General features: G+C 43.7%; 2 protein-coding genes across 7 annotated transcripts in view; one reads left to right on the top strand and one right to left on the bottom strand.

The window, feature by feature from the left end:
- Window positions 1-47: 47 nt before the first annotated feature.
- Window positions 48-25,914, bottom strand: part of LOC124525088 (GTPase IMAP family member 8-like) — an 82,972-nt gene continuing 57,105 nt past the window's right edge. Inside the window, 2 exon segments of the mRNA XM_047097562.1 lie at window positions 48-1,488; window positions 15,019-15,041. Coding sequence (XP_046953518.1) covers window positions 599-1,488; window positions 15,019-15,041 — 913 coding nt within the window. The 3' untranslated portion in view covers window positions 48-598.
- Window positions 22,496-25,914, top strand: part of LOC124525083 (GTPase IMAP family member 1-like) — a 43,078-nt gene continuing 39,659 nt past the window's right edge. For 2 of the 6 annotated variants that reach the window (XM_047097550.1, XM_047097548.1), the window contains exons 1-2: window positions 22,524-22,601; window positions 25,414-25,462. In XM_047097550.1, coding sequence (XP_046953506.1) covers window positions 25,420-25,462 — 43 coding nt within the window. In that variant the 5' untranslated portion in view covers window positions 22,524-22,601; window positions 25,414-25,419. Of the gene's footprint in view, window positions 22,602-22,781; window positions 22,830-22,858; window positions 23,025-25,413; window positions 25,463-25,914 lie in introns of those variants that run through there. The other 4 variants (XM_047097553.1, XM_047097552.1, XM_047097549.1 and 1 more) reach the window with 4 other exon arrangements.

Raw genomic sequence — 25,914 nt, 5'->3', positions numbered from 1 at the left:
TTCTGGTTAGTTCTCACTGCATAACAAACCATTCTGAAGCTCAGTGGTTAAAAACAAAAACCATCATTTATTTGTTGTCATAAAGCTGCCATTTGGGCAGCACTCAGTGGGAATGGATCATCTTTGCTTTCTGCAACTTGGCCTGAGATGGCGGGGCAGCTGGAGGGCCCGCTTCTGTGTTGCCTCATTTGCATGGCGGGCAAGTTGGTGTGAGTCACAAATGAAAGGTGAGCTGGGAAGTGGGCCAGGGACTTCAAGCCCTCTGGAAGGGGGCCTCTCAAGAGGCAGCCTTGGCTTTCTCACAACATGACAGTCAAGTTCCAAGGGCAAGAACCCCAACAGGACAAGGAAGCATTGCCCACATGTAACTTTAGAGTCACAAGGTGTTGCTTCAACCATCTGCTATTAATTGAAACGGTCCCAGATCTGCCCAGTTCCAAGGTAGAGGACACAGGCCCCGCAACTCAGTGGCAGGAGTAACAGGGTCAGATTATAGGAAGAATAAGTAGAAGCTACTGTCACAGCTATCTATAGAAACTACAATCTACCACTATCGCAAATCATCGTAAATTCAAATGAAAAAATGAAACGGTCTTTACTACCAAAACGTATGCCATATTTGTGAAAGCACCCTCCTAATCCCATCTAAAACATGTTCAAATATGCCCTTCTCAGCTTCTTCCCTGATATTTTTTAATTGTTCATCATAAATCCTCTTTAGCCATTTTATTTTTTTCTCCTGTTCTTCCTGTGATTTATCAGCATATTCCTTTTCTACTAGTTTAATTTCATTATTTAATTGATCGGTATAGATCTTCTTCAGGTCTTCTTCCCGTTGCCTCAGCCTCTTCTCTGTGTCCTTGTAAATGGCATCGGTAAAGTAATCCCCTCTGTTGCTCTGCACCATCTCCTCTATCAGCTCCACCAGCTCCTGCACTTGAGATTCCTTCTCAGCCTCTGAAGCTCTGTTGTTGAAGGCACAGTAGCGGTTCCCACACTCGCTGATGATGTTTCTTAGCTTCACATCTGAATCTGCTAAGAAGTCACTCAGGCTCTGCCCCTCCAAGTTATCTTTGCGAGTGAACAACATGAACATGTGCCTCAAGGCTGGCTTCCCAAAGACATACTTGATCAATGCCACGGTCTTCTGCTCTTCATCTGTGTAGCGGCCCAGCTGGAGGACCAAGACGATGGCGTGGGGCCCAGGGCAGGAGTAGAGGACACACTGGCTGATTTCCCTGCACGTGGTATCCAGGGTCTCCTTGGTGTCAAAGAGCCCTGGGGTGTCAACAACAACAAGTTTCCTCCCCTTCCATTCCTTGGATGCTTTTTGACACTTGGTGGTGACAGCATTAGGTGCAACTCTAGACTCAAAGACTCTACTCCCCAGGATGGTGTTTGCCGTTGCGCTCTTCCCACTTCCAGTTTTCCCCACCAAAACAATCCTCAGAGTGTTGTCCTGAGGGTCTGCCATGTCACTACCAGTGGCTGTGGGGTGTAAAAAAGAGAAGGAGAAGAAAAAGAGTCAACGAAGGTAAGTGGAAACTATCACGTTCCTCTTATCTCCTTTGTGTTTCTCCATGAAAACCTGCAGTAGTGTACTATCCATGTTGGTCCCATAAAGACAAAAAGATGAAACAATTCAATCACCATGGAAGAAACAATAAAGTAGTTAAAGAGTTTCCCTACAAAAGAGTACCAGGTCCAGATGGTTTCATGGGGATCTCACTTAACCTTTCTTAAACTATTCCTGATGACTTAAAACAGAAAGAAATCTTTCCTGTTCTTTCTATGCCACAAGTATGATATTGATCCCAAAGGCTAACAAAGATTTCACCAATAAATAAAGCTACAGACATGTCTCATTTGCGAATACTAATGCAAAAATCCCAAATAAATTGTCAGACACTAAAAAGTAACACCCCACAATTAAATGTGATTTATTTCAGAAATAGTAGGGTGGTTCAATATGAGAAAATGGATTGTTACAACACATCCCCTTTAGTAGATTTAAGAAGAAAAATACTTTGATGCAGAACAGACATTTCCCCAAATTCAATGCTGTTTTAATAGATACTTCTTTAACGTGATTTTATAGAAATATAAATTTTAACAAATTTGTCACCATTTTTTTCTCTGCAGCTAAAATAGTTGACTATAAATTTCATTTGGATGAATGAAGAAAGAAAATTAGCCTCTAGAGTCAAAAAACCGAAAAACGATGAGGGAGGGCCATCTCTACCAGATAGTAAAATATTTTAGCCCCTATAATTAAGTCAGTATGACGTGTGTGTGAACAGAGACAGAATGGAAAACAAAAACAGACAGTTCAGAAATACACCAAATTGGTCTACTATATTCATTAGTATCCAGTTCAATTGTATCGTGTTACATTTATCGTCTGTAAGGCAGGATCTCACAGCAATGGGGAGAAAGATGGACTAATAACCAGCATTGGGATAACTACAAAACCACACAGAAAAGACAAAACTGCACCCACGTCTCCTTGCCATTCACATGCTGAATACGTTAGAAATATAAACACTAAAAATCAATCCACATAAATACTAGAAGAAACTCAGACCAATCCTTTGTAACCTAGGGAAGGGGCAACTATTTCTAAGATTTGAAAGATTGTAAGGAAAAGGATTCATACATCTGACTACATAAAGACCTAAAAGACAATGGGAGAAAACGAACATCACAGACAATTAAAATACGAATGTCAGACTATATCAAAGAGGGTTAATTCTCCTCTTATACAAAGAATACCTAAAAGTAGAGAGACAAATTTCCAACAGCTCGATAGAAAATGGAGCAAGACATAGGAGTAAACAGTTCAAAGGAAAAAAAGAAATGCCAATGCTCTTCAACTATGTAAAAATATATGAACACTAACTTAAAGTAGAGAAAATTCCAATATAGGAAAAGAAAATAACTAAATATAGTAAATTAAAATTACACTGAGATACTATTTCTCCACTTACGGATTTGGCAATAATCCAAAAATTTACTGCTATAATCAGTCAGTAAAGGTTTAGCGGAAACAGGTTCTCTTCTCCATGGCTAATGAAATTGAAAAACAGTCTAAAACCTACAGAGGAGAAATTGGCAATATAGTACAAATTACATATACATTTATTCTTGGATTCTGAGTCCCAAATTTAGGATTTATGCCTGTAGTGGTCAAGGGCAGATCACACCTAAACGTGCAATGTTGGCATACTATTTCTTTTTTTTTAATTTTTTACATTTATTTATTTTGGAGAAACAGAGTGAGACAAGGCATGAGCGGGGGAGGGGCAGAGAGAGAAGGAGACACAGAATCTGAAGCAGGCTCCAGGCTCCCAACAAGCGGTTAGCACAGAGCCTGACGCTGGGCTCGAACCCACGAACTGTGAGATCATGACCTGAGTGAAGTCGGACGCTCAACCGACTGAGAAACCCAGGCGCCCTGGCATACTGACTATTTTAAGTGAAAGTAACTTAAGATACAACCTATGTGGGAAGATTACTAAGACCCTCTTCTGCCCCCCTTCAAGCAGGAAACAAATCTCCCATGTAAAAGGTGCCCTTCCTGTCCCAGGAGGTAAAGAAACACCCTTATGACCAGGTTTGGGAGATTTAGAGACAAGAAGACTGTATAAACAGCCCACTACTTTCTACTAATTTACTACCCCAGCCCAAATTCTCTTTAGAATTCCTCCCTAACAGATGCTCCCAAAGTCAAGTTTTCCTTGTTTTGTCAATCCCTCACAGATCCATCATCTCTTTGCCTAAAAACTATAAAAACTGCCTGCCTTGGTCATCTCTCTTGGTCTTAGTTTCATTACTGAGCATCTGTGCACAGTGCTTTTTTTTCTCTTGTTAATCTGCCTCAAGTGAATGTAATTCTTAGGGCAGCTGGAAGACCTTGAAGGGTAGAGGAAGAAGTTCCCCTTCCTTATGTCCCAGAGCTACACTGACAAAAACACAGAAAAAGATAAGGCATATGTTTATTCTCTGTGTCACTATTTGTAATACTTAAAGACCAAAACTCTACCAAATGCCCACTAGTAGGGGTCTGATTGAATAAACCAAGGTACATACACACAGCGATGTATTATCCAACTGTAGAAAGGAATAAGAAATACCTCTCTATGCCGGGATTCAGAGATCTCCAGGATATTTCATAAAGCAAAAAAAAAAAAAAAAGGCAAAGTGAAGAAAATAATATTTAGTTTACTGTCATTTATCTAGTGGGGAGGAACATGAAATGCAGGTACAAAATACAACATATGTTTCATGCACATGATAAAGCAATGGCAGATCATCTGAACCGTCACCAAAGAAGTTACTGACAGAGGGATGGGAGGAATAAGGCGGGGGCAGGGTAGAAGCTGGAAACTACTTCGAGTATACTTAGATTTCATAGATTTGTCTTGAAAGCATGTATTTCCGTCTTTTAGAGAGTTCGAATCACAGCTCTTTTCCTTTATGAAAGACCTACATGTGTACCTGCTGTTGCTGGCTGAAATACATTCAAAGAGAATTTTTCATTTGTACAAAAAAAAAAAGCTGAACACGTATACAGCGTTCCGCATTTGTTTCACAGCCAGTTGAGCTAATAGAGAGGCCGAGTGGGCCATTGTCCACGCCAGCTGCCAATCACCTTCCCCGGGAACCTCACACAGGGGTTCACCATCCAGCCACCAGAGCTGTGAGCCAGATGAGCACGTGGGCTTTCTCTCAATTGAATTTGTGCATCTGTTAACAAGTTGTGTCTAAAAGTATCAGAAACACATAAGGGAGGTTATTTGGGGGAGATCTGGGAATGCGCACCCTTTTTCCATGTACATTCATGGTAATTGCTGCTCTCCTTTATCTCATTTTGTTTCATAAAAGATTTCATAGGAACGTTCTGCTTGCAGATAGTGAGGAACATCTGTAAATAGCTTACATAATTATAAACAAAAACTATATTTTAAGATAACTAGTAAAAATCAAAAGCAAATGCAATACATAGTACTTCGTGTAATAGACAAACCACACAAAGAATTGGTCCAAGAAACTTGAAAATAAAGTTGCTTCATTGGTTATTGTCCTAATGGGATAGAGTGTAAGGCCAAATGGGGGAAAAAACGTCAAGAAAATCTTAAATTGTTTTCAGGAATCCTGTCCTATTCTTAGCTTTTTGTGCACACGTGTAGTTTTGAAGCCCAAGGACAAGCCCAGTGGCAATGAACACCCTTAGCGCCCATACTGTGCCCTTCAAATGCCATTTCCCACCAAAAACATTAAGAATCTTAGGAGAACGTACCGATTCCAGATCTGGGCCAAGAAACGTGCAAGTGGATCCTAGAATATCTAGTCATACTAGAAAGCAAGGATTCTATCAAAAACTACTCAGACCGTGGGATGCCTGGCTAGCTCTGTGAATACAACATGCATCTCTTGATCCCACGTTCATGAGTTCTAGCCCCACATTGGGTGCAGAGATCACTTTCAAAAAAAAAAGTTTGGATCTTACTGAAAGGACTACAGGGCCAACTTGAAGAGGCTGACTGGACAGAGATGGGGTAATTTGAGTACCAATGAGAATAATAATTTCAATGGATTAAAATTCATCAAATATGTTGAAGTTCATGAATTCATAACAATACCATCATCGCAAAAGAAGCGAAGTGTTCTCTTTGGGGTATGCTAGGAAATGATGTCATCAGTCTGAACATGGACAAAAATGAATCAAGCATTCCTTTTGTCTTATTTACTACACCTTATGGAAACGAAGGTATGATTCAGGGGAACTTTCTTTTTAAAAGATTATGCCATCCAATAAATGAAAAAAGAATGATAGAATTATAATATTATAATTTGTGACCGTTAAGGAAACAAAGTTACTCTAGGCTATCATTACTGTCTGCTACATTACAGAAAGAGACAGGAGAATATATAAGGTGCCTTCTGATAGACGTTTACAACTGCACCTATGAAATATTGCCACCCAAATAACCAGGCAAGCCTTAATCTGATCAAGTCTCTCCTTAAATTTAAACTTATACAAAACACGGAAACTGGAAGAACATGTCATAACGTCTTGAGGATTTAATGAGGAAAAAGTACACTGTCCAATTCTCTTGCAAAAAGGACCAACCATTTCTTAACCAAAAACATTTTACAAAAAGAAACAGGAAGGTGAATACTTATTTATCAAATTAAATTTAAGAGATATGAAAGAATAAAAATTTATGAACTGTATTTGGAGCTGATTTCAATTTTAAATTCTAGGAAACTATCTGGGAATTGGAATACACCTGGTAATTTTTTAAAAATTCTAATTGCTTTTTGAACTCTGATCATGGTATATTTTAATGACCTTTATCTTCCAGACATACATATGTAAGTAATTACTGATGAAGTGATAAAATTTTTAGTATTCTAGTAATTTAATACTTTTTAGTATTCTAAAGTTTAAAGTGTATGTATGTATGTATGTATGTATTGAATCTCTACACTGAGCATGCGGCTCAAACTCACAGCCCTGAGATCAAGAGTCCCATGCTCTTCCCACATAGGCGCCCTCACTCTGATTTTTGAAATGAGGAGATTGATGTGGCTCAGAAATGCTGAGAAAGTTGCCCAAGGTCACTGCGCTAATGGGCTTTGGGCAGAGAAGGGATCCAATGCAAAGTATGTCTGATCCTACACTCATGCATAACCCTTGCACGCTCTGGTCTCTTCTTGGTTCCTTCTCAGGTCCTTGATTCTACATTTCTGTTTACATTGGATCAGAAATAGATCATGGGAGGCCAGGGGAGGTACTTCACTCTCTGTCCAGAAATGTGAACTGGTAGCACCCTGGAATTAAGGAAGACAACCAAAGGGCTTCACGCACATTTGTTTTCTATAGAATAGCTCATTCTCTCCCCAAGACACCCCTTCCTTACCTCCTCTGTTACACTGTCGATCTCACCATTTCTCTCTTACATGTTGGAAAGGACAGAGCCAGCTGAATTCTAGACTTCCTGTGCCATTTGGGACCTGGGTATCCCGGGGAATTTAATAAAACCACACGCACACCGTCTGGGATTCAGATTTTCTTTCAGGAAAAAGGGATTTGGACAGACTTCTCTCTAAATTGCCTTCCAGGTCGAAAGACCTGCCTTGAGGACACTAGTTTCCCACTAAGGGAAATGGATGGGGTGTCAGGCAGCACTCACTCTGTCATGACATGATGGAAGATATGCTGTTCAGCAAGTTTGTCCCGATAAATAGGAGACGTGTGGACATGGGGCAATCAATCTCCTTACTCCCACTCTTCCTCCCCCGGGACCCCTGTGGCAGCATCCTTTTTGCTGGGCTGCTGGCACGGTACTTGGTCCCCTCTCAGACCAGAACCCACACCCATGCACACCCCTATGTCCTGCTGCCCCTCACGGCTCCATTGCTCTGAGGCCAGGCTCACCTTCTTTTGAAGGAGCTGAGTTCCCCATTGTTCTCCAAAGAATCTGATTGAGCTGCTCCTTTTGCTTTCACTGTGAGGAAAATGTGTTTGCACCCTTCAAACCTCTGAGGCAGGAAGCTCAGATTGGGTGGAGCTAGTGAAGGAACTATTTGGCTTTAAAGAGACAGAAATATTGCCCTATAATTGGAGGAGTGCTTTACTTTTACCAAGGTGAAAGCTTTTTCTCCATGTGCCTGCTGTCACACCAAATTTTCCAAACATATATTTGTTGTTTGGGGTTATACTGGTGGGTCCCAAAGGCCCTTATTACATGACACAAATCATGCACACAGAGCCAGGCATGGTGTTGGATCATCTTCCCTGCATGGAGTGGGAGACTCTGGTGTGATTCTAGGAAGAAGAAACTCAAATACGTGGCTAGATGTGTCCAAATTTAGAGCCTGGGACACTTCCCAGTGATTGTATCATATGGGTTTTCATGATAGTCTTTAATGAAGGTCTCAAGTCACTCATTAAAAATTTACCAGCCTTCAGGTACAAAGCCAAGAGTTTAAAGCATTGGGAGCCAAGAGAAAAAAAGGAAGATGTGGCATGGAAAAAGTCTTCCAATGACCATACACCTTCTCTAGTTTTTTTCTTATGGTTCTTTCAAGCCCCAAAATATGCATGACCTGACAAGAAAAGATGCACCCAGGGAGGAGATCAAACTTTCCCCTACAACCTTCCTACTTTCCTCTACCCCAGACCCAGGCACAGGTAGATTTTCCCAGATTTAGCCAGTGCATCCATTCCAACCTGCTCTGGAAACTTTGAGATGATAGGCAGATGGTCAAACCTCTCATGGTTGACCAGCTGTTCCAATTGTCTCTTGCATCATCATAAAATTATAAGGTTTTTGATTATATATTTTTGTTCACTACATTGAGACATGGGACTAGTTGATGCTCACACTTGAAGGTGGGTACTAAGAGAACTAAATGTGGCAGGAAGTAGTGGACAATGGGGTGGCAACCCATGCAGGGAAGCAGCGAGATTTGGAAATTATTGTATTAATACTATATTACTGGTCCATATCGTTAGACCAGATATTGGTGCTAATGACGTGGAGGGCCCCAGGTAACTGTTTTCCAACTTGCAATAAAGACACAGACCGGGACCAGCTATGTAATTTGCAAAGTCTGGCACAAAAGGAATATGCCAGGCCCTTTGTCAAAAACAAACAAAAAAATTAAGAATTTCAAGATGACATCAATAGAACAGTAAACCCTTCTAAGTACAGGGCCCTGTGCAACGGCACAGGTCACATACCCATGAACTTGGTCTTGATGAGGCTGCATACATAAAAGTCTAGAGGAGAGCTAGAATCATATTTCCTCCCCAAAATATCTCTACCACTTCCTAGTTTCATTTCAAGCTACATATTCCTTGAGTGAAACTTGTCCTTGGATGTTGTCATGGTCAGCTAATTGCTTCTCCAGGTATTATGCTCAGGTACGCTGTTAAGTTCCCTAGAGGGAACAGGAGACTAGTTGACACAGAATCCATGGATGCCACAAGAAATCAGATGCGGGTCTCAAATGGTAACAGCCTTGTGATCATTGGTCAAAAAGGAGCATGTGGCCCCCATCAGTCCCATCCTGAGCCCTAAGTTAGGAGTGATATCCTTCTACAAGATTCTGGATAGAAGCAGTGTAGCCCCATATCTGAATGTTCACTTAGCCACGCTCCTGATCATTGAGGGCTTCCTTCCACTTGCACCTATGCTGTGAGCCACAGGCCTCTCCACCGCTTGTCTCCTCCTGCAACCCTGGAAACACAACTTTCCACCCAGGATCTTGCTCCTTCCACATAGTTAGAAGCAGAGAGATAAATGTGGACAAAGCCACAGCTTCCTTTTTTATGGTTTCCTTTGATTCTTTCCATTTCACACACACACAGAAATGTGGATATAATGAATTTTCAAAAGGTGTGTGGTCATTAAGAGACATTCTTTGAATTGTATAGGAGTCTTCTTGTGGGGCTCAGGGTGTTTTCTGATGCTCAGATCTAGATAATCTCAAAGTTCAACTTATTAAAATAGTGCAGAAATAATAACAGTAGTTTAAAAGAATCGTTCCCCCATTGTCCTGTTTCTTCTACATATCGTCTTTGGAAACTTAGTGGATCCATTTCCTATTGCCTCCATAACAAATTCCCAAAACATTAGTAGCTGAAAACAACGAAAACTTCATCTTCTACAGTTATGGAGGACAAGAACATGGAATTAGTCTTATGGAGATAAATCAAGGTCTTGCAGAGCTTGTTCTTTCTGGAGGCTCCAGGAGAGAATCCATCCATTGCCTCTTACATCTTCTAGAAGTTGCCAGCTGTCCTGGGCTTGTGGCCACATCACACCAATCTCTGCTGCCTTCATCAAATTGCCTTCTTGCCTCTCCTTAGAGGGACCTTTCTGATTACATCTGGGGCCCACCCAGATAATCCGGAATAATCACCCCATCTCAAAGTCATTAACTTAATCACATCTGCAAAGATGCTTATGGAATAAGGTAACATTCACAGGTTCTGGGGATTAGAGTGTAGCCATCCTTCGGGGGCCACCATTCAGTCTGCCACATTTGGCTGAGTTAACCTTTCTGCAACTCACTCCCCTAATCTTTAAAATGGAATACTTACTTCAGACGGTCATTGTGAAACCGGATAAATTTGTACACATGAAGTGGTACTCAAACCATAGTGATCAATAGGTATTAGTTAGAAGTAGTAATAGAACCCTCTATCCTAGTCTCATATATTACCCTTCTAAGGCTCACCTACGCATCAGAGATGCTGTCTTAATCAGCTTGCACAACCATAATACCACAGCCTGGGAGCAGGAACTACAGGAATTCATTTCTCACAGTTCTGGACACTGGGCAGCCCAAGCCCAATGTGCCAGCCAACTTGTTTCCCTGGGGAAGGCTAACCTCCTGATTTGTGGATGGAGCCGTCTCACCAGGTCCATACATGAAGGATCGAGGAAGCAACTCTCTGCTATCTCTTCTTACAAGGGCACTAATCCCATCAAGAGGACCCCAGATTCATGAACTCATGGAAACCCACTTACCTTATCCCCAAATACCATCATGTTGCCGGTTAGGGATTCTGGAGCCTTCTCTCTTGGTGCCAAAAAAAAAACTAGTCACTTCTACTTTGTAACAATATCCTTTAAGTGAATTGTTGGATATCACTCAAGGTTTCCTGGTTTCTCCCCACTCACTCCACCCCCAAAGGGCACTGCATGAAAAGGAAGACTCAGCGCCTCCACAGCCTGTCTACCAGGATAAGGGATCTGGATTATCTATACCCCTGCACTCACATGGCTTTAATGAAATTTTCTTCTGGCTCCACGGATGTGCAAGAAGAGCTGCCACTTGCAGGCTAATGGCAGCCGTGTCACAAAAGAGATATAGGTGCTAGGTGTGACAGTGCACTTGGGGCTGAATCCCACAAAGGAAACATTGCCCCCCAAAGAGCCTTTTACTGACTTCCACGATGTTATATTCGGTTATGAACCACAACCATTCAGTCCTGTTCTCAAACAGGTCTCTGCTTCCTCCTAAGGCTTCTCCGAAGATCTGCCAAAAGTGACCACTCAGAATTTGTGTCTTCACCAGAGGGTCACAATCTTGGAGCTTCAGGGGAAAAACTGTAGGACATGCTCTGAACTACTGCTGCCTCAAAGAGACTCTTCAGAGGAGGTATCCAAGATGGTAGCACTGACTCAATGCTCAGACTCTGCCAGTGAGCAAAGCCAGGACTACTGGGACTCTCAGTCTGGAAGCATATGTACCTCATGAAATCAGACGACTGACTCAAGATCCAGCAGAGTGAGAAGTAATGACATAGGACTGAGTGAACGGATTCAAGATGTGCCATTGTGGTTATTTGTTTGGAATATTGATGGCATTCTGTTTGATGTTCTTCTTGCATGGCTATGGGTGGAAACCTTATTTCTTTCTCCTGAAATGAATTAGTAGACTGTGTATTTGTAAACCCACAACAACCATCTTTAAACATTACCTCATCTTCACCTACCCTCAAAATTCAGAAACATATGCTTCTAGCGAATTTCATTCACTTTCATGATGATAGGACCAATGCATAGGTTTAATAAAAATCTGTCCTCTTGTTTACAAAGATACCATTGGAAAAATCGATTCTGCAGCAAGGCCATATGTACAGTGTGATATCTGAGAGTGACTGTTGTTTAATCAAAGACCGTCAGACCACTGCTAAGGAGCAATTGTTGGTGTTACATGTGGAGCTAATGTCTCCAAAACCTTCATAAGAGAACTAATATGATGTCTGGCTTCCAGGATCCCAGTCTCTCAGGTATTAAGGAAGTCCACTCCCAGGTAGTCCAGAAACCCAGGCAAATTTTGGAGACCTCAGGAAGAGGGAAATTCACTGAGATTCATGGGTACAGCATGCAAAGTTCACTGGAGCAAGTGTTTGGGCCTTGGTTTCCTACTCGTAGGATAGAAGAATGGCAGGGGCTTTGAAAAGTCTGATTCAAAACTCATTTTGAAAATTTCCAAAAGAAGTTTATCCTTTGGAATTGATAGTTGCTTAATATGATTAGGCTCTAGATTTCCCGAGGAAACTCAAGGGGGCTTTTCTGGTTAATTAAGATTCTTGCTGCGTCTATATAAATGATCAGGCCATGCATGGTAAAATCAATCTTCTAGGATCAACAATACTTGTTGGAGGCTGTTTATGATCACAAAGTAGAGAACGCTACGAAAATGATCCAAAACTTAGAAATAGGCAAGAGAGATTACTGGAGTGTTCTATTGTTCTGTGTGGTGCTGTGCTTGATGATCCGCTGTGATATTTTACAACACTTTAAGGACAGAGAGAATTTTTGCACATCTCTGCCTTGGAGATACTCAGCGAATTTTCTGTCTGGTGGAATATAGAACTCAAAAATTCCATGTTACTACTCTCTTGAACACATCAACCCTTGATTTCAGATGAAGTTTGTGTTTCTGTTTGTTTGTGTTTTTTGTTTCATTCTTTGCTTCTTTGTTTGTTTTTAACTAGGTTTCACACCCAGCATGGAGCCCAAACTCAAGACCCTAAGGTCAAGACCTGAGCTGAGATCAAGAGTCAGACGCTTAACTGATTGAGCCACCCAAAGGAACTTTGATCCATTATACTATCATACTGGTTCTCTAGTCATGTCATGAGTTGAGCAAAATCTCTGATGTGTTTATACTTGCCCAGGAATCATGAGTTTGCCTTTTTTGAAAACTGCAGATAAGAAAGAGAGGCAGAAATAGCATGATCCAAGCCTTGGAGGTGGAAATACCACTGGACACAGGCAGAGAACAGCTAACAATTTGGAGTGCAGGAATCATTACCAGCCTTTACAAAGGGCCTACCATGTCCCAGGCACTGACCTCTATATCATTATCACCTTCATTCCTTACAAAAGTATAAAATGGATATTAATAGGAACAATGATATCTAGAAAAATCTCATTCATGGAAGAGGAGTCGAGACTGATTATAATGACTGTTGAATACCAGGCCAAGGAATGTGGATTCTAAGCCCTAGGCAGTAGAAGACTTCCAAGAAGCAGAGACCTAAGAAAACTATCCCAATGGGCTTAACCTGGTAACTACAACGGGGACTGGAGAGGAAGAGATCAGGGGTACTGTACCCTCACACTGCACACACTGTCCCTCTCTTACCATCCATCGTAGGTTGAATTGTGTCCTCCTAAAGAAGTCCTAACTCCTGGTACCTGAGAATGTGACCTACTTTGGAGCATGGTCTCTGTGATGTCATGTCATGAAGTTAAGGTTGAGCCGTACTCCAATGCCTGGAATCGTTTCATTCACAGTGAGGGAAGTTTACACACAGATACACACAGAGAACACCATGTGACAGAAGAGGCAGAGATTGGAGGGAAGCACCTAGAAGGCAAAGAACAAAGCTGGTCAGCCAGCACCAGAAGCTAAGACGCAGCAAAGAAGGATCCTTCCCCAGAGACTTCATGGAGAGTATGGCCCTGGGAACGTCTCGGTTTGGCACTTGTAGCCTGTGCCAGAGAGACAGTAGCCATAACAATGAGACAGTAAGTTTCTGCTCTTTAAGCAACAGTTTGTGGTCATTTGTTACAGCAGTCCCTGGGGGAACTAATATAGATTTTAAAGCCAAGAAGTAGGGTCCTGCTCTGGTAATTACCTAAAATGTAGGAGTCGTTTTGAAATTGAGTAATGCATGGAGGCTCGAAGAATTCTGAGGTACGTGATAAAAAGAAAGGCCTAAGAGGATGTCGGTGGTAAGATGAACATCAAGGTCACTTTCTCGTGAGGTCCCTGAGAGAGGTGGGGACCACGCTGCTGGACATTGGAGGGATGATGGCACTTGCTATAAATGGCAGGGGGCAGGGGGCTGGGAGGTGGGCTAAACTGAGGTGGGCTGCTGGGTGGAGAGTAGACCATGTAAGTGATGAACTTGAATATTTAGCTGAGGAGAATTCCGAGAACAGTGTGGAAGGTGCAGCCTGGTATCTACTTGTTGCTGCTAATGAAATGAGTGAGGAAAGAGGGTGGTGGCCTATCTGCCGGCCAAGGGGCATCAAGATGGCCAGCTGCCAGCAGAACCCAGGTAGAAGCAAGCAAGGTTCTCCCCTCAAGGCTTCAGAGAGCACACGCCTCTGCTGGCATCTTGACTTTGGACTCCAGGAGCTACCACACAATCCATGGCTCAGCTGTTTCAACTGCAGTTTGGACGACCTGTCGTGCAGTGCTAGCCATCCAGTATGTCCCCTCCACCTTGCCCCTGCCTGCTTTCTTGTCCCATCCTATGAGAAACCCAAAGGGCTCCCCTTCTGTGGCACGGTGTGAACAAGGCAAATCTTCTAGACTACACTCTTCCTCATTCCCGCCACATTTCTGGCCCAGATGGACCCCGGTCTCCCTGAAGACAGAGAGGTTGGGGCTTTCTCAGAACTTAGATTTCAGTCCTCTGAAGAATTTTCTTTTTGAAAACAATTATACAACACCAAAACAAAAACTAACAATTGTTTCTTTTAAAGAGACACACAGGAATTTAAGGCCTGGGAGTGCGGTTAAGGCCTCCTGAACACTTAAGGCAAACAGGCAGACTGTCAGGGCACCAAGAGCTGGGGGTCAGAGGTAAAAGCATGCCCCAGTCCCAGCAGCAACAATCAATCCCTCACTCTTACACAATACCAACACCGCACAAAAGGACTATTTTCTCTTAATCAGCAAAAATGTCTCCTTAATATATGAAAATCACTCAGAGGAAAAGTGTGTGGGCCTGATTCTGCCATGATCAAGATCTATGGCTTGGAGAAAACCCAAACACAAACAGACCCCAAAAAACCACAATCCCCATGTGCCCCAGTATCTTTATGGATAAGAGGTCCTAGATTGTCTCAATTCAATGCCTCCTACAGAATAGCATCATGCAAGACTATCGGGGCCTCTCCCAATTAGGACGAATTCCAAGACACTCCCCCCACCCCGGCATGATTCACGAGCCTGGGCTCACATACCCACACAACCTCTCAGGTGTTGGTTGGCTGTAGGTATAAATCTCCTGGGGGAACAGGGGCCTGTGGCCCCCAAAAGGAGACCCTGAGGAGGGCTGAGTCCCAAGACTCTTGGCTGGAGGACCCAGGTGTGAATATGAGCATGGAACTTCTTTCCCCAGGGCTTGGTGTCCCTGGGCCATCAGAGTAATGGACACTTACAGATGGTTATGGACATCACCTTTATTTACCAGCCAGCACCAACAGACATGAACACAAGAAGCAAAGGCACAGGCATGTTTCACCCCGAGTTCTCTGCTACTCTCCACACACACAGCATCCTTCCTCACTCATCCGCCTAGACTTTCCAGTCCCACGCCTCCAACCCCACAGCCTTTGCTTGGATGGCCCCTGGATTCTTAGCCATTCCTCGGTACCAACGGTGGAAGAGGCGGTTTGGGAGAATGGGGGTCAGGGAAAGAACTCACAGGCTGCCAGGACCAGCCGACAGCATTCAGTGATCTGCCCTCTCTGGGATTTACAACAAAGTTGGCATGGTTTCTGCTGTTACCTTCATTTCTTTCTTTTGGTTTCAACTTGACATCTTTTATTGCTTCACTCATATCTTTGTGGAGTGTCTCCAGTGATTTATTACAAATGATAAACACGGTAAGTAAATCTTTAACGAGGGATAAAGGAAAGACTGTTATATTTATGGCACCATATCACAGCACAGTTTTTTCTGTTATTGTTTCCCACAGTCCCTTGCATTTTCAAGAAACGGGCAACAGGGTGATTTCTCGTAAATTCACTCATGCACAGAAAAACATACATCTTACTTCAGCCCCAGCAATTTCCTGCCTCGAATCTCCCAAGTCTGTCTTCCTCATCAGGCCACAAAGGCAAGGTCACAGATTCATGTCTTCTCATTTGTGGCTGCTCTTGTGCTCAAAAGGGACTGGGGCAGGAAGGCGGGGCCAAGGAGGAACCCCACCATGGAGGTCTCACTGGACTCTGCACAGGTAGCTTTTCCCATCTCTCCCCAGGCTAGTGCTGGCTTGAGGATGAGGTGGATGTCTTCCTGGGAATCTCCAACCAGGGCCCGGTCAAAGCAAGCACAGCAGCTAGATCTTTTGACCCTGTCGTGGGCTGAACAAGTCAGTTCTGCTCTTTATTAGAACAGGTGCACACGGATGCTGCTACCTTCCAAGGTTTTGACCAATTTTTCTACTGGTTGTTTGTTCATTGAATGATTGATTGATTGATTGAAATTTATTAATTTTGAGAGAGAGAGAGTGAGGAGGCGAGGGACAGATAAAGAGGCAGAGAGAGGATCCCAAGCACACTCTCTGCCAGCACAGAACCCAGCGCAGGGCTTGATTCAAGAACTGTGAGATCATCATTCTGAGGTGAAACCATGAGTTGGATGTTCAACCAAATGAGCCCCCCAGGTCCCCCCAACTTTTAAAAAATTTTCACTCAAAACATAAATAGCTAACAAACAGCCGAGCAGCCTTATTATTTTGACTATTATTTATTTATCAGGAAGATATAGAATGTGGAAGTTGCACTGAAATGACTCATGTCCAAGCTGTTAAAGAATATAAATGACTCTTTGGAAATACAGGGAGAGGCCAGCGTCTCTCTCACCCTCTGCAAGTTCACCATATCTGCAACTAGTAGGACAGCGGGACTCGGGATAAAGACGGCTGTCGGTAAGACGGTGGTAACTGCTGCCTGGCTCCCTTTTGACTCTGTTTCGTTTAACTATAATAAGACACCACAAGGGGAAGACAAAACGAGGCAAACTCCAGGCAGCCAGCAGGAAGGAAGAAGACGGGAGTTGGCAATGTGGCCAGAGTTTGACCCAAAACTAGGACAGGCTTCCATATGTCCTGGAGGAACTCTACAGACCTAGTACTGGTGGGACAGCCATAAGTGGTACAAGGTATATATTTTTAAAAATATATTAAAGTCTCTTAAAGTTGTTCTAAGATCATTCAGCAAACGAAGAAAGACTATTTCAAAAAAACAAAAAGTCTACTAAATAGTATTAAGAACTGCATTCTGGCAGGTATGGCCAAGAAGCTGGGACTCCCTATCCCCTCAGCCTTCCAGCAAGAGAGCAGTATCCTGGGAGGAATCAGCTGGCGGTCAGTAAGTTTAACCGCTGGGTATAGTATGAACAGACAGAGTGGTTAGGGTAAGACACACAGAGTGGGGCTAAGACTACTGTCACCCCCCGGGACTGTGCCGACCCAGGCTGCATCCTCTGAAGACAGACACTAGAGGTTTCACCCTGCAGGGGAAGCAGACTTCACCAGGAGAGTCCAGCCAAACATGCAAACCCCCTGCACAAAGTTGCATTGAAGCAACCAGAGCAGATATCCTTGTCTTATCTCTGATCACTGGGGCAAAGCACTCAGTCTTTCATCCAGTATGGTACCAGTGGGGGGAGTTTTCATACTGATTTCCTTCAGTTCTTTCAACATGATTAGAATTGCTCTTTGGAAGCCCTGTCTTGGAATCCAACATCCAGGGCCTCTGCCAGGCAATTCCTGTGGCCTCAGTTTTTCCAGTATATGGGTCACACCTTCCTGTTTCGTTGTACATCTTACAGCTGTTGTTAAAAACTGGGTATTTTACAAAGGCATCAAAATTGGCAAAGATGAAGTCAAGCTTTCGCTTTTTGCAGATGACATGATATTATACATGGAAAATCCGATAGACTCCACCAAAAGTCTGCTAGAACTGATACATGAATTCAGCAAAGTTGCAGGATACAAAATCAATGTACAGAAATCAGTTGCATTCTTATACACTAACAATGAAGCAACAGAAAGACAAATAAAGAAAATGATCCCATTCACAATTGCACCAAGAAGCATAAAATACCTAGGAATAAATCTAACCAAAGATGTAAAGGATCTGTATGCTGAAAACTATAGAAAGCTTATGAAGGTAATTGAAGAAGATTTAAAGAAATGGAAAGACATTCCCTGCTCATGGATTGGAAAAATAAATATTGTCAAAATGTCAATACTACCCAAAGCTATCTACACATTCAATGCAATCCCAATCAAAATTGCACCAGCATTCTTCTCAAAATTAGAATAAGCAATCCTAAAATTCATATGGAACCACAAAAGGCCCCGAATAGCCAAAGGAATTTTGAAGAAGACCAAAGCAGGAGGCATCACAATCCCAGACTTTAGCCTCTACTACAAAGCTGTCATCATCAAGACAGCATGGTATTGGCACAAAAACAGACACACAGACCAATGGAATAGAATAGAAACCCCAGAACTAGACCCACAAACGTATGGCCAACTATTCTTTGACAAAGCAGGAAAGAACATCCAATGGAAAAAAGACAGCCTCTTTAACAAATAGTGCTGGGAGAACTGGACAGCAACATGCAGAAGGTTGAAACTAGACCACTTCCTCACACCATTTACAAAAATAAACTCAAAATGGATAAAGGACCTAAATGTGAGACAGGAAACCATTAGAACCTTAGAGGAGAAAGCAGGAAAAGACCTCTCTGACCTCAGCCGTAGCAATCTCTTACTCGACACATCCCCAAAGGCAAGGGAACTAAAAGCAAAAGTGAATTACTGGGACCTTATGAAGATAAAAAGCTTCTGCACAGCAAAGGAAACAACCAACAAAACTAAAAGGCAACCAACGGAATGGGAAAAGATATTTGCAAATGACATATCGGACAAAGGGCTAGTATCTAAAATCTATAAAGAGCTCACCAAACTCCACACCCGAAAAACAAATAACCCAGTGAAGAAATGGGCAGAAAACATGAATAGACACTTCTCTAAAGAAGACATCCAGATGGCCAACAGGCACATCAAAAGATGTTCAGCGTCGCTCCTTATCAGGGAAATACAAATCAAAACCACACTCAGGTATCACCTCACGCCAGTCAGAGTGGCCAAAATGAACAAATCAGGAGACTATAGATGCTGGAGAGGATGTGGAGAAACGGGAACCCTCTTGCACTGTTGGTGGGAATGCAAATTGGTGCAGCCGCTCTGGAAAGCAGTGTGGAGGTTCCTCAGAAAATTAAAAATAGACCTACCCTATGACCCAGCAATAGCACTGCTAGGAATTTATCCAAGGGATACAGGAGTACTGATGCATAGGGGCACTTGTACCCCAATGTTCATAGCAGCACTCTCAACAATAGCCAAATGATGGAAAGAGCCTAAATGTCCATCAACTGATGAATGGATAAAGAAATTGTGGTATATATACACAATGGAATACTATGTGGCAATGAGAAAAAATGAAATATGGCCTTTTGTAGCAATGTGGATGGAACTGGAGAGTGTAATGCTAAGTGAAATAAGCCATACAGAGAAAGACAGATACCATATGGTTTCACTCTTCTGAGAAACTTAACAGGAACCCATGGGGGAGGGGAAGGAAAAAAAAAAAAGACGTTAGAGTGGGAGAGAGCCAAAGCATAAAAGACTGTTAAAAACTGAGAACAAACTGAGGGTTGATGGGGGGTGGGAGGGAGGGGAGGGTGGGTGATGGGTATTGAGGAGGGCACCTTTTGGGATGAGCACTGGATGTTGTATGGAAACCAATTTGTCAATAAATTTCATATATATAAAAAAAAACAAAAACAAACAAAAAAAAAAACCTGGGTATTTTAGGGAACATGGTGTAGTGAATCTGGATACTATTTCCTTTCTGCCTTTCTAGGCCTTGATTTGCTGCTGTCTGTGTGTCCATAAGAATACAGAAATCGCTGTTTTAAACAACAAAATAGAAATTCTGCAGCAGAAAAGTATGACTGAAATGAACATTTTACTAGTGGAGCTCAACGATAGATTTGAATGGCTAGAACAAAGATTCAGTGAATTTGAAAATGTAATAATTATAAACATACATGAACTTCACAATTGAGCCCCAAAACACAGGAAGCAAAAAATAACAGACTTCAAGGAGAAATAGACAATTCAACAACAAGCTGTAGACTTCAATGTCCACATTGACCAATGCGTACTACAGCTAATCAGAAGGTCAAAACAGAAACAGAAGATGTGACCCACAGATAAACCAACTAGACCTAACACTAGAGCACTTTACCCAACGAAGTAGATTATGCATTCTGTTCAGGTACACAGAGAACGTTCTCCTAATATGACCAATAGGCCATAAAATGGGCCTCAATAAATCTAAGAGACTTGAAATCCTAGAGTATAACAGGGGGTAAGCTCCTTTACATCAGTCTTGGTAATAATTTTTTGGATTTGACCACAAAAGCAAAGGCAGCGACAGATAAAATGATCAAGTGAGATTACATCCAACTAATACACTTCTGCCTGGCAAAGGAAACCATCAACAATACAAAAAGGCAGCCCACTGAATGGGAGAAAGTATTTGCAAATCATATATTTGATAAAGGGTTAATACCCAAAATACATAAAGAACTCATAAAATTAATAGCAAAACCCAAGCAATTTATTTAAAAAGGACAGAGGAGGGGCGCCTGGGTGGCGCAGTCGGTTAAGCGTCCGACTTCAGCCAGATCACGATCTTGCGGTCCGTGTGTTCGAGCCCCGTGTCAGGCTCTGGGCTGATGGCTCAGAGCCTGGAGCCTGTTTCCGATTCTGTGTCTCCCTCTCTCTCAGCCCCTCCCCTGTTCATGCTCTGTCTCTCTCTGTCCCAAAAATAAAATTAAAAAGTTGAAAAAAATTTTTTTTAAAAAAAGGACAGAGAAACTAAACAGGCATTTTCCCAAAGAGGACATCCAGGTGGCACATAGGTGCATGGATATGTGCTCAGTATCACCATCATCAGGGGAAACACAAATCAAAACCACAATGAGGTATCCCCTCACACCTGTTAGAATGGCTATCATCAAGAAGACAAGAGGTAACAAGTATTAGGGAAGATGTGGAGAAAAGGGAATCCTTGTGCACTGTGCACGGGACACAAACTGGTGCAGCCACTGTAGAAAACAGTATGGATGGTCCACGAAAAATTACAGGTAGAATTACATTTGATCCGGCAATCCCACTTCTGGGTATTTATCCAAAAGAAATGAAAGCAAGATCTCAAAGAAAGATCTGCACTCACAAACTCCCTACAGCATTGCTCACAATACCCAAGATGTGGAAGCAACCTAAGGGTCCATCTATGGGTATATATATATATAGTTCTGTGAAAAGAAAGAGGAACATCTTGTCATTTGCAACAACAGGGTCGAACTCGAGGGCATTATCGTAAGCGAAACAGGTCGAACACAGAAAAACAAATACTGTATGATATCACTTTTATGTGGAATTATAAAAAGCCAAACTGGTAGAAATGGAGAGTAGAACAGTGGTGACCAGGGGCTGGGGGATGGGGGGATGGGGAGACATTGGTCAAAGAGTACAAAGTTCCAGTTATAAGATGATTAAGTTGTGGGGATCTAACGTGCAGCAGAGTGACTATAGCTCATACCACTGTATCATACCTTAATAGTTACAGGAGAGTAGATGATCTTAAATGTTCTCACTCAAAACGAGTAATGGTAAATATGTGATGTGATGCAGGTGTTAGCTAATAATACTGTGGTGGCAATTATTTTGCAATATGGAGTGTATCAAATCAACACATTGCACCCTTTAAAATTACAGTGTTACATTTCAATTGTATCTCAATAAAGCTGGATAGGGTGTGGGGGGATAAGGTGGAGGGCCATGGGTGAGGTATCTTCACTAGAGAGAATGAACTGGCAAGACTGGCTAAAAATCAGGCCCCAGAGTATTAGCTTCAGGTTAACTGAAAGCCCTCACTACACACGGGGAGAGTTGACTCCAGAAACCGTAAGGGAGTTAGGCAAGCTCGCAGAGATGATTCCAGAACAAACCAGGTCCAGGGCACATAGCACCATTCGCTGTTGTAGCCTTCTCTCCACAATTGTCTGGCTATTTTACTCACGGCTATTTTCCTCTCTCATGACCTCCTGAGAGGAGAAACAGACACTTGGGTCGGAGATACCAACTTGAGGCTGAACTAAGTCTCCTATGAAAATTCCATCCTCTTCCTGCTGTCTGATCTTTAATAGCTGAAAAGACCTCTTTTTCTTTAGGAATGAGGAGACTGGCAGATAGGACCACATTGGTGGCCCTGTCCACGCTGATGTCCAGTCAAGGATTCCTCCCTGATTCCTGGGGAAGGAGACTCTCAAGAGGCCATTTGCTAGGAAAACACCCAAAAAGCAAAAGGCAACTGGAGATAAGAGTAGTGGGCAGCGGCCAAAACTGAGAACAAGCCTCAGAAGTCTAAACTGCCCTTCATTGAGGTTACAGCCCCTCCCGGGAACAAGATGTGGTGCCACGGCAACCTTCGGAAAAGATCAGCACAGTCCCAAGCAGGGGGTGGGTTGCACAGTGGAAACAACACAAAGGCACCCCTCGCTGGCCCATGTCCTGTCCCTTTAAATCGGCACCACTGGGCCCTCCCTCCCTGGGCTCTGAGACTTCCTCCCTGCTCTGTGCTGGCAGGAACAGCCTCTGTACTCACAACCCAAGGCACAGCACCAGGTCGCGGGTTTCTGCAGCCAACAGCAGAGCCTGTCACCACTTCTGCTGGAAGGTGAGCACACACGGGGAGGAAGGGAGCCACCTTGGACAGAGGGGAGTGGAGGAAGTGGGAGGGGGTAGGAGGGCTCTAAGGAATTCAGGGCCTGGTTGCAGCTCACTGAGTGGGCACCTGCATTCTACTACCTCCCAGGAAGGGGAGCGGGATCTAGAAAGAATAACTTCACCCTTGCAGGCTTTTCAGGGAGCTCTGAGTTTCAGAACAAGCAAGGGAAGAAGAAAGGTAAGCATCTTCTCCAGCCGTGGAGTGCACACACTTTTACTTGGGACTACATATTTCGTCCTGCCCTGCTCCTCGCCTGGTCAGAAAGGTGTTTGCTAGAAGCACTGTCAGGGCTGAGCACGCTGGAGAAGTCTGCAGACACTCCCTCTGAGGGCATGTGCAGCCAAGGAGAGAGACATTTCTGAGGACAAACAAGTGAGTCTAACCTCAGAACACATCACAGAGTGGAAATCGTGTCTGTGAGCCGAGCCCCAATCACACCCTCCACCTCCTCAGCCCTGTGCACCCCCAGGGACTTGCAGGAGCCAGCAACAGTTATGAACATGGTCTTCAGACCTCTGCAGTACACGTGCTTGTGTGTCCTTGCACATCCCTTCCCCCACCCAAGCTGCCCAGGGCTCTGTGGGCTGGAGCCCTCTTCATCCCCACACACTGGCTATAAATGAAGGGCTTGGACAGGATGAATGGCTCACAAACTCACAGCAGGGACCCAATGCATTAGAATCACTCAGGGGGTTGGGGTGGGTACCTCGGTGGCTTGGTCCATTAAGCTTTGAGCCCTGGGATGGATTCTGTGCTGTCAGTTCAATGTCTGGAGCCTGCTTTGGATTCTTCGTCTCCCTCTCTCCTTCTGACCCTCCCCTGCTCGAGCTCTGTCTCACCGTCTCTCAGAAAAATAAGTAAACAGTAAAATAACCTTTTTTAATAAGAAAATCCTTCAGGAGGAGGGGTGAGAGATACCGTTTTTTTAACGTTTATTTATTATTTATTTGTTTGTTTGTTTATTTTTTAGACAGACATGTGAGCAGGGGAGGCACACATGAAGAAGAAGGAGAGAGAATCCGAAGCAGGCTCTGTGCTATCAGCACAGAGCCTCATGTGGTGCTCAAACCCACAAACCATAAGATCATGAGCTGAACCAAAATTAAGAGTCAAACACTTAACAGACTGAGCCACAAAGGCACCCCCTTTTTTCTTATTAAACTACACATCTATGAAACAAAATGTCAAATATATATTTTAAAGACTCCCATAGATACCTCCAAAAGACAGCAGGTTCAGGAAGCAGGGGACTACATAATATCCAATTGCATTTAAGATGCTATGAGTCTCCATGTTCTACATCAGTCAGTGACTCCAAGCCTCTAAACCCCAGATGTCAGCTCTAAGAAACTCTGGAAGAATTTTTCAAATCCCATCCCAAACCATCACAAACCTTTGGGAAGTCCCATAGGGGCCAGGAGTCCGGTGGATTTCCTAGAGCACACTTGGTCAGTTGCGTCATCGATAAGGACTTCTTGCTTTAGCTAAATTCTTGTTCCTTGCACTGAATCTTCCGGCTGTTTCTTCAGTTCTGCTGTGCAGTCAGTTATGGGAGTTTGCTAATTTTTACACACAAGATCACTACTCACCTGAGGCCTGTGGGATCAACTTTACCAAGGGCTTTGGGGAGCCGAAAGGGGTGTTACGCAGAAGACAAACCTGTCATCTAACGGGTCAGAGACAAGTTATCAATCAACCCTTCCCTTTGCTTGTCCTTGTGTGTTGCCCATGGGACACAGCACGGTCACCCGCAGTAGCCACGTATTGCCATGAAGAGGTAGCATTTGAAATGGATGGCGAAGCACAGACAGGACTCAGACAGAAACGTGGGAGAGAAGGAGTGGTCATGGGGGTGAGCGCACAGGTGGGCTGGAAAGGCCCTGAAACCTGTCCGCTGCAGAGCAGCTGACCCAGAAGGGGCGTGATTGGGACACAGGGCTGGCGAAGCAGACAGAGCAGAGCTGCGCCCTTGTGACCAGGTCCTCGTGAGATCAAGCAGACTCCATCACTGAGTGGCTAGCTGTAGTAAATCCTGCCAGACTTGGGGTCATCGCTTACATTGAGAGGCCTCAGATTCGGGGCAGGAACACCAGGAGCCGGAAGGGAGTGTCCCATCTCTCCAGCACACAGGTCATATTTACACAAATGACACAAGCCAAATTCTTTGGTCTTCGGAGAGTAGATCACAGTTTCTTCACATCAGCATGGGAGATAGGTATCTTTCCCAATTTTCAAAAGCAAACTGCAAACTCTCTTCTTGTCCCCCGCCCCCCCCAACCCCCCCTCGGCCCATCCCCGGCCAACCACCCTAAGGTGGTTCCCTATGTCACTGAGCAGAATTTCTGATTCTCACGGTTTTCCAAAGTCTCCCCTGGCTGTGGAATCTTCTGGGAAAACTTTGTGCCTACAGTTAATGCCACTGACATAAATTACCTGGGAAATTCTCAGCTAAGGCTCACTCACTGACACACAGGACGGGTTATCACTTCCACTCTGTCATTTGCATTCAGGGTCCCTGAAAGGACCAACGAGGCTCACCAAAGGATCGCACGGTTTGGTTCCAATACCAACCAGGTCCTTCCGGGGTTCTTCCCCAAATTCTGATGTTCAGCGGAGGGCAGGAAGCATGACCTTTTCATTGGGATGTCACCAGCTCTTTGGACCTTGCCTGGGCCACCTAAGGGAGTTATACCTATTCGATAAATGAATGAATGATTGAAGGAATGAAGGAACTAACAGGTTGTGTTTGGAACTCTTTCAGGTGGGCATGGGAGGACGCAAGATGGCCAGGGATGAAGAAAATGCCTATGGTAAGAACTGATCTCAGTGTGTACATGCCCCTAGGTGTCAGCTCTGGGTCCCAAGGTCATGGGCTAACTCAAGACTGAACAGAGACATTGGGGCACCTGTGTGGCTCAGTTGGTTGAGCGTCTGACTTCAGCTCAGATCATGATCTCGCAGCTCGTGAGTTCGAGCCCCACGTTGGGCTCTGTGCTGACAGCTCAGAGCCTGGAGCCTGTTTCAGATTTGTCTCCCTCTCTCTCTGTCCCACCCACTCACATTCTGTCTCTGTCTCTCTCAAAAATAAATAAACATTAAAAAAAAAAAAAAAGACTGAACAGAGACAATCCTAGACATGTCCCCATGCTGGGGTGAAACAGCTAGAGCCCCAGCTTTGTATTTTTGCTGGACCTCTGCCCCTGCCCTACTGTAGGATATTAAGTGCCTTGACTAGCCTGTGCCTTGGGTCCCAAAGGGTACA

The sequence above is a fragment of the Lynx rufus genome, unplaced genomic scaffold (genome assembly GCF_022079265.1).
Source record: "Lynx rufus isolate CCGP_SWC_20201006 ecotype Redwood Valley unplaced genomic scaffold, mLynRuf1.p SCAF_4, whole genome shotgun sequence".
Classification (NCBI taxonomy): domain Eukaryota; kingdom Metazoa; phylum Chordata; class Mammalia; order Carnivora; family Felidae; genus Lynx; species Lynx rufus.
Note: the sequence above shows the minus strand (reverse complement) of the source record. Positions and strands in the feature narration are given on the sequence as shown.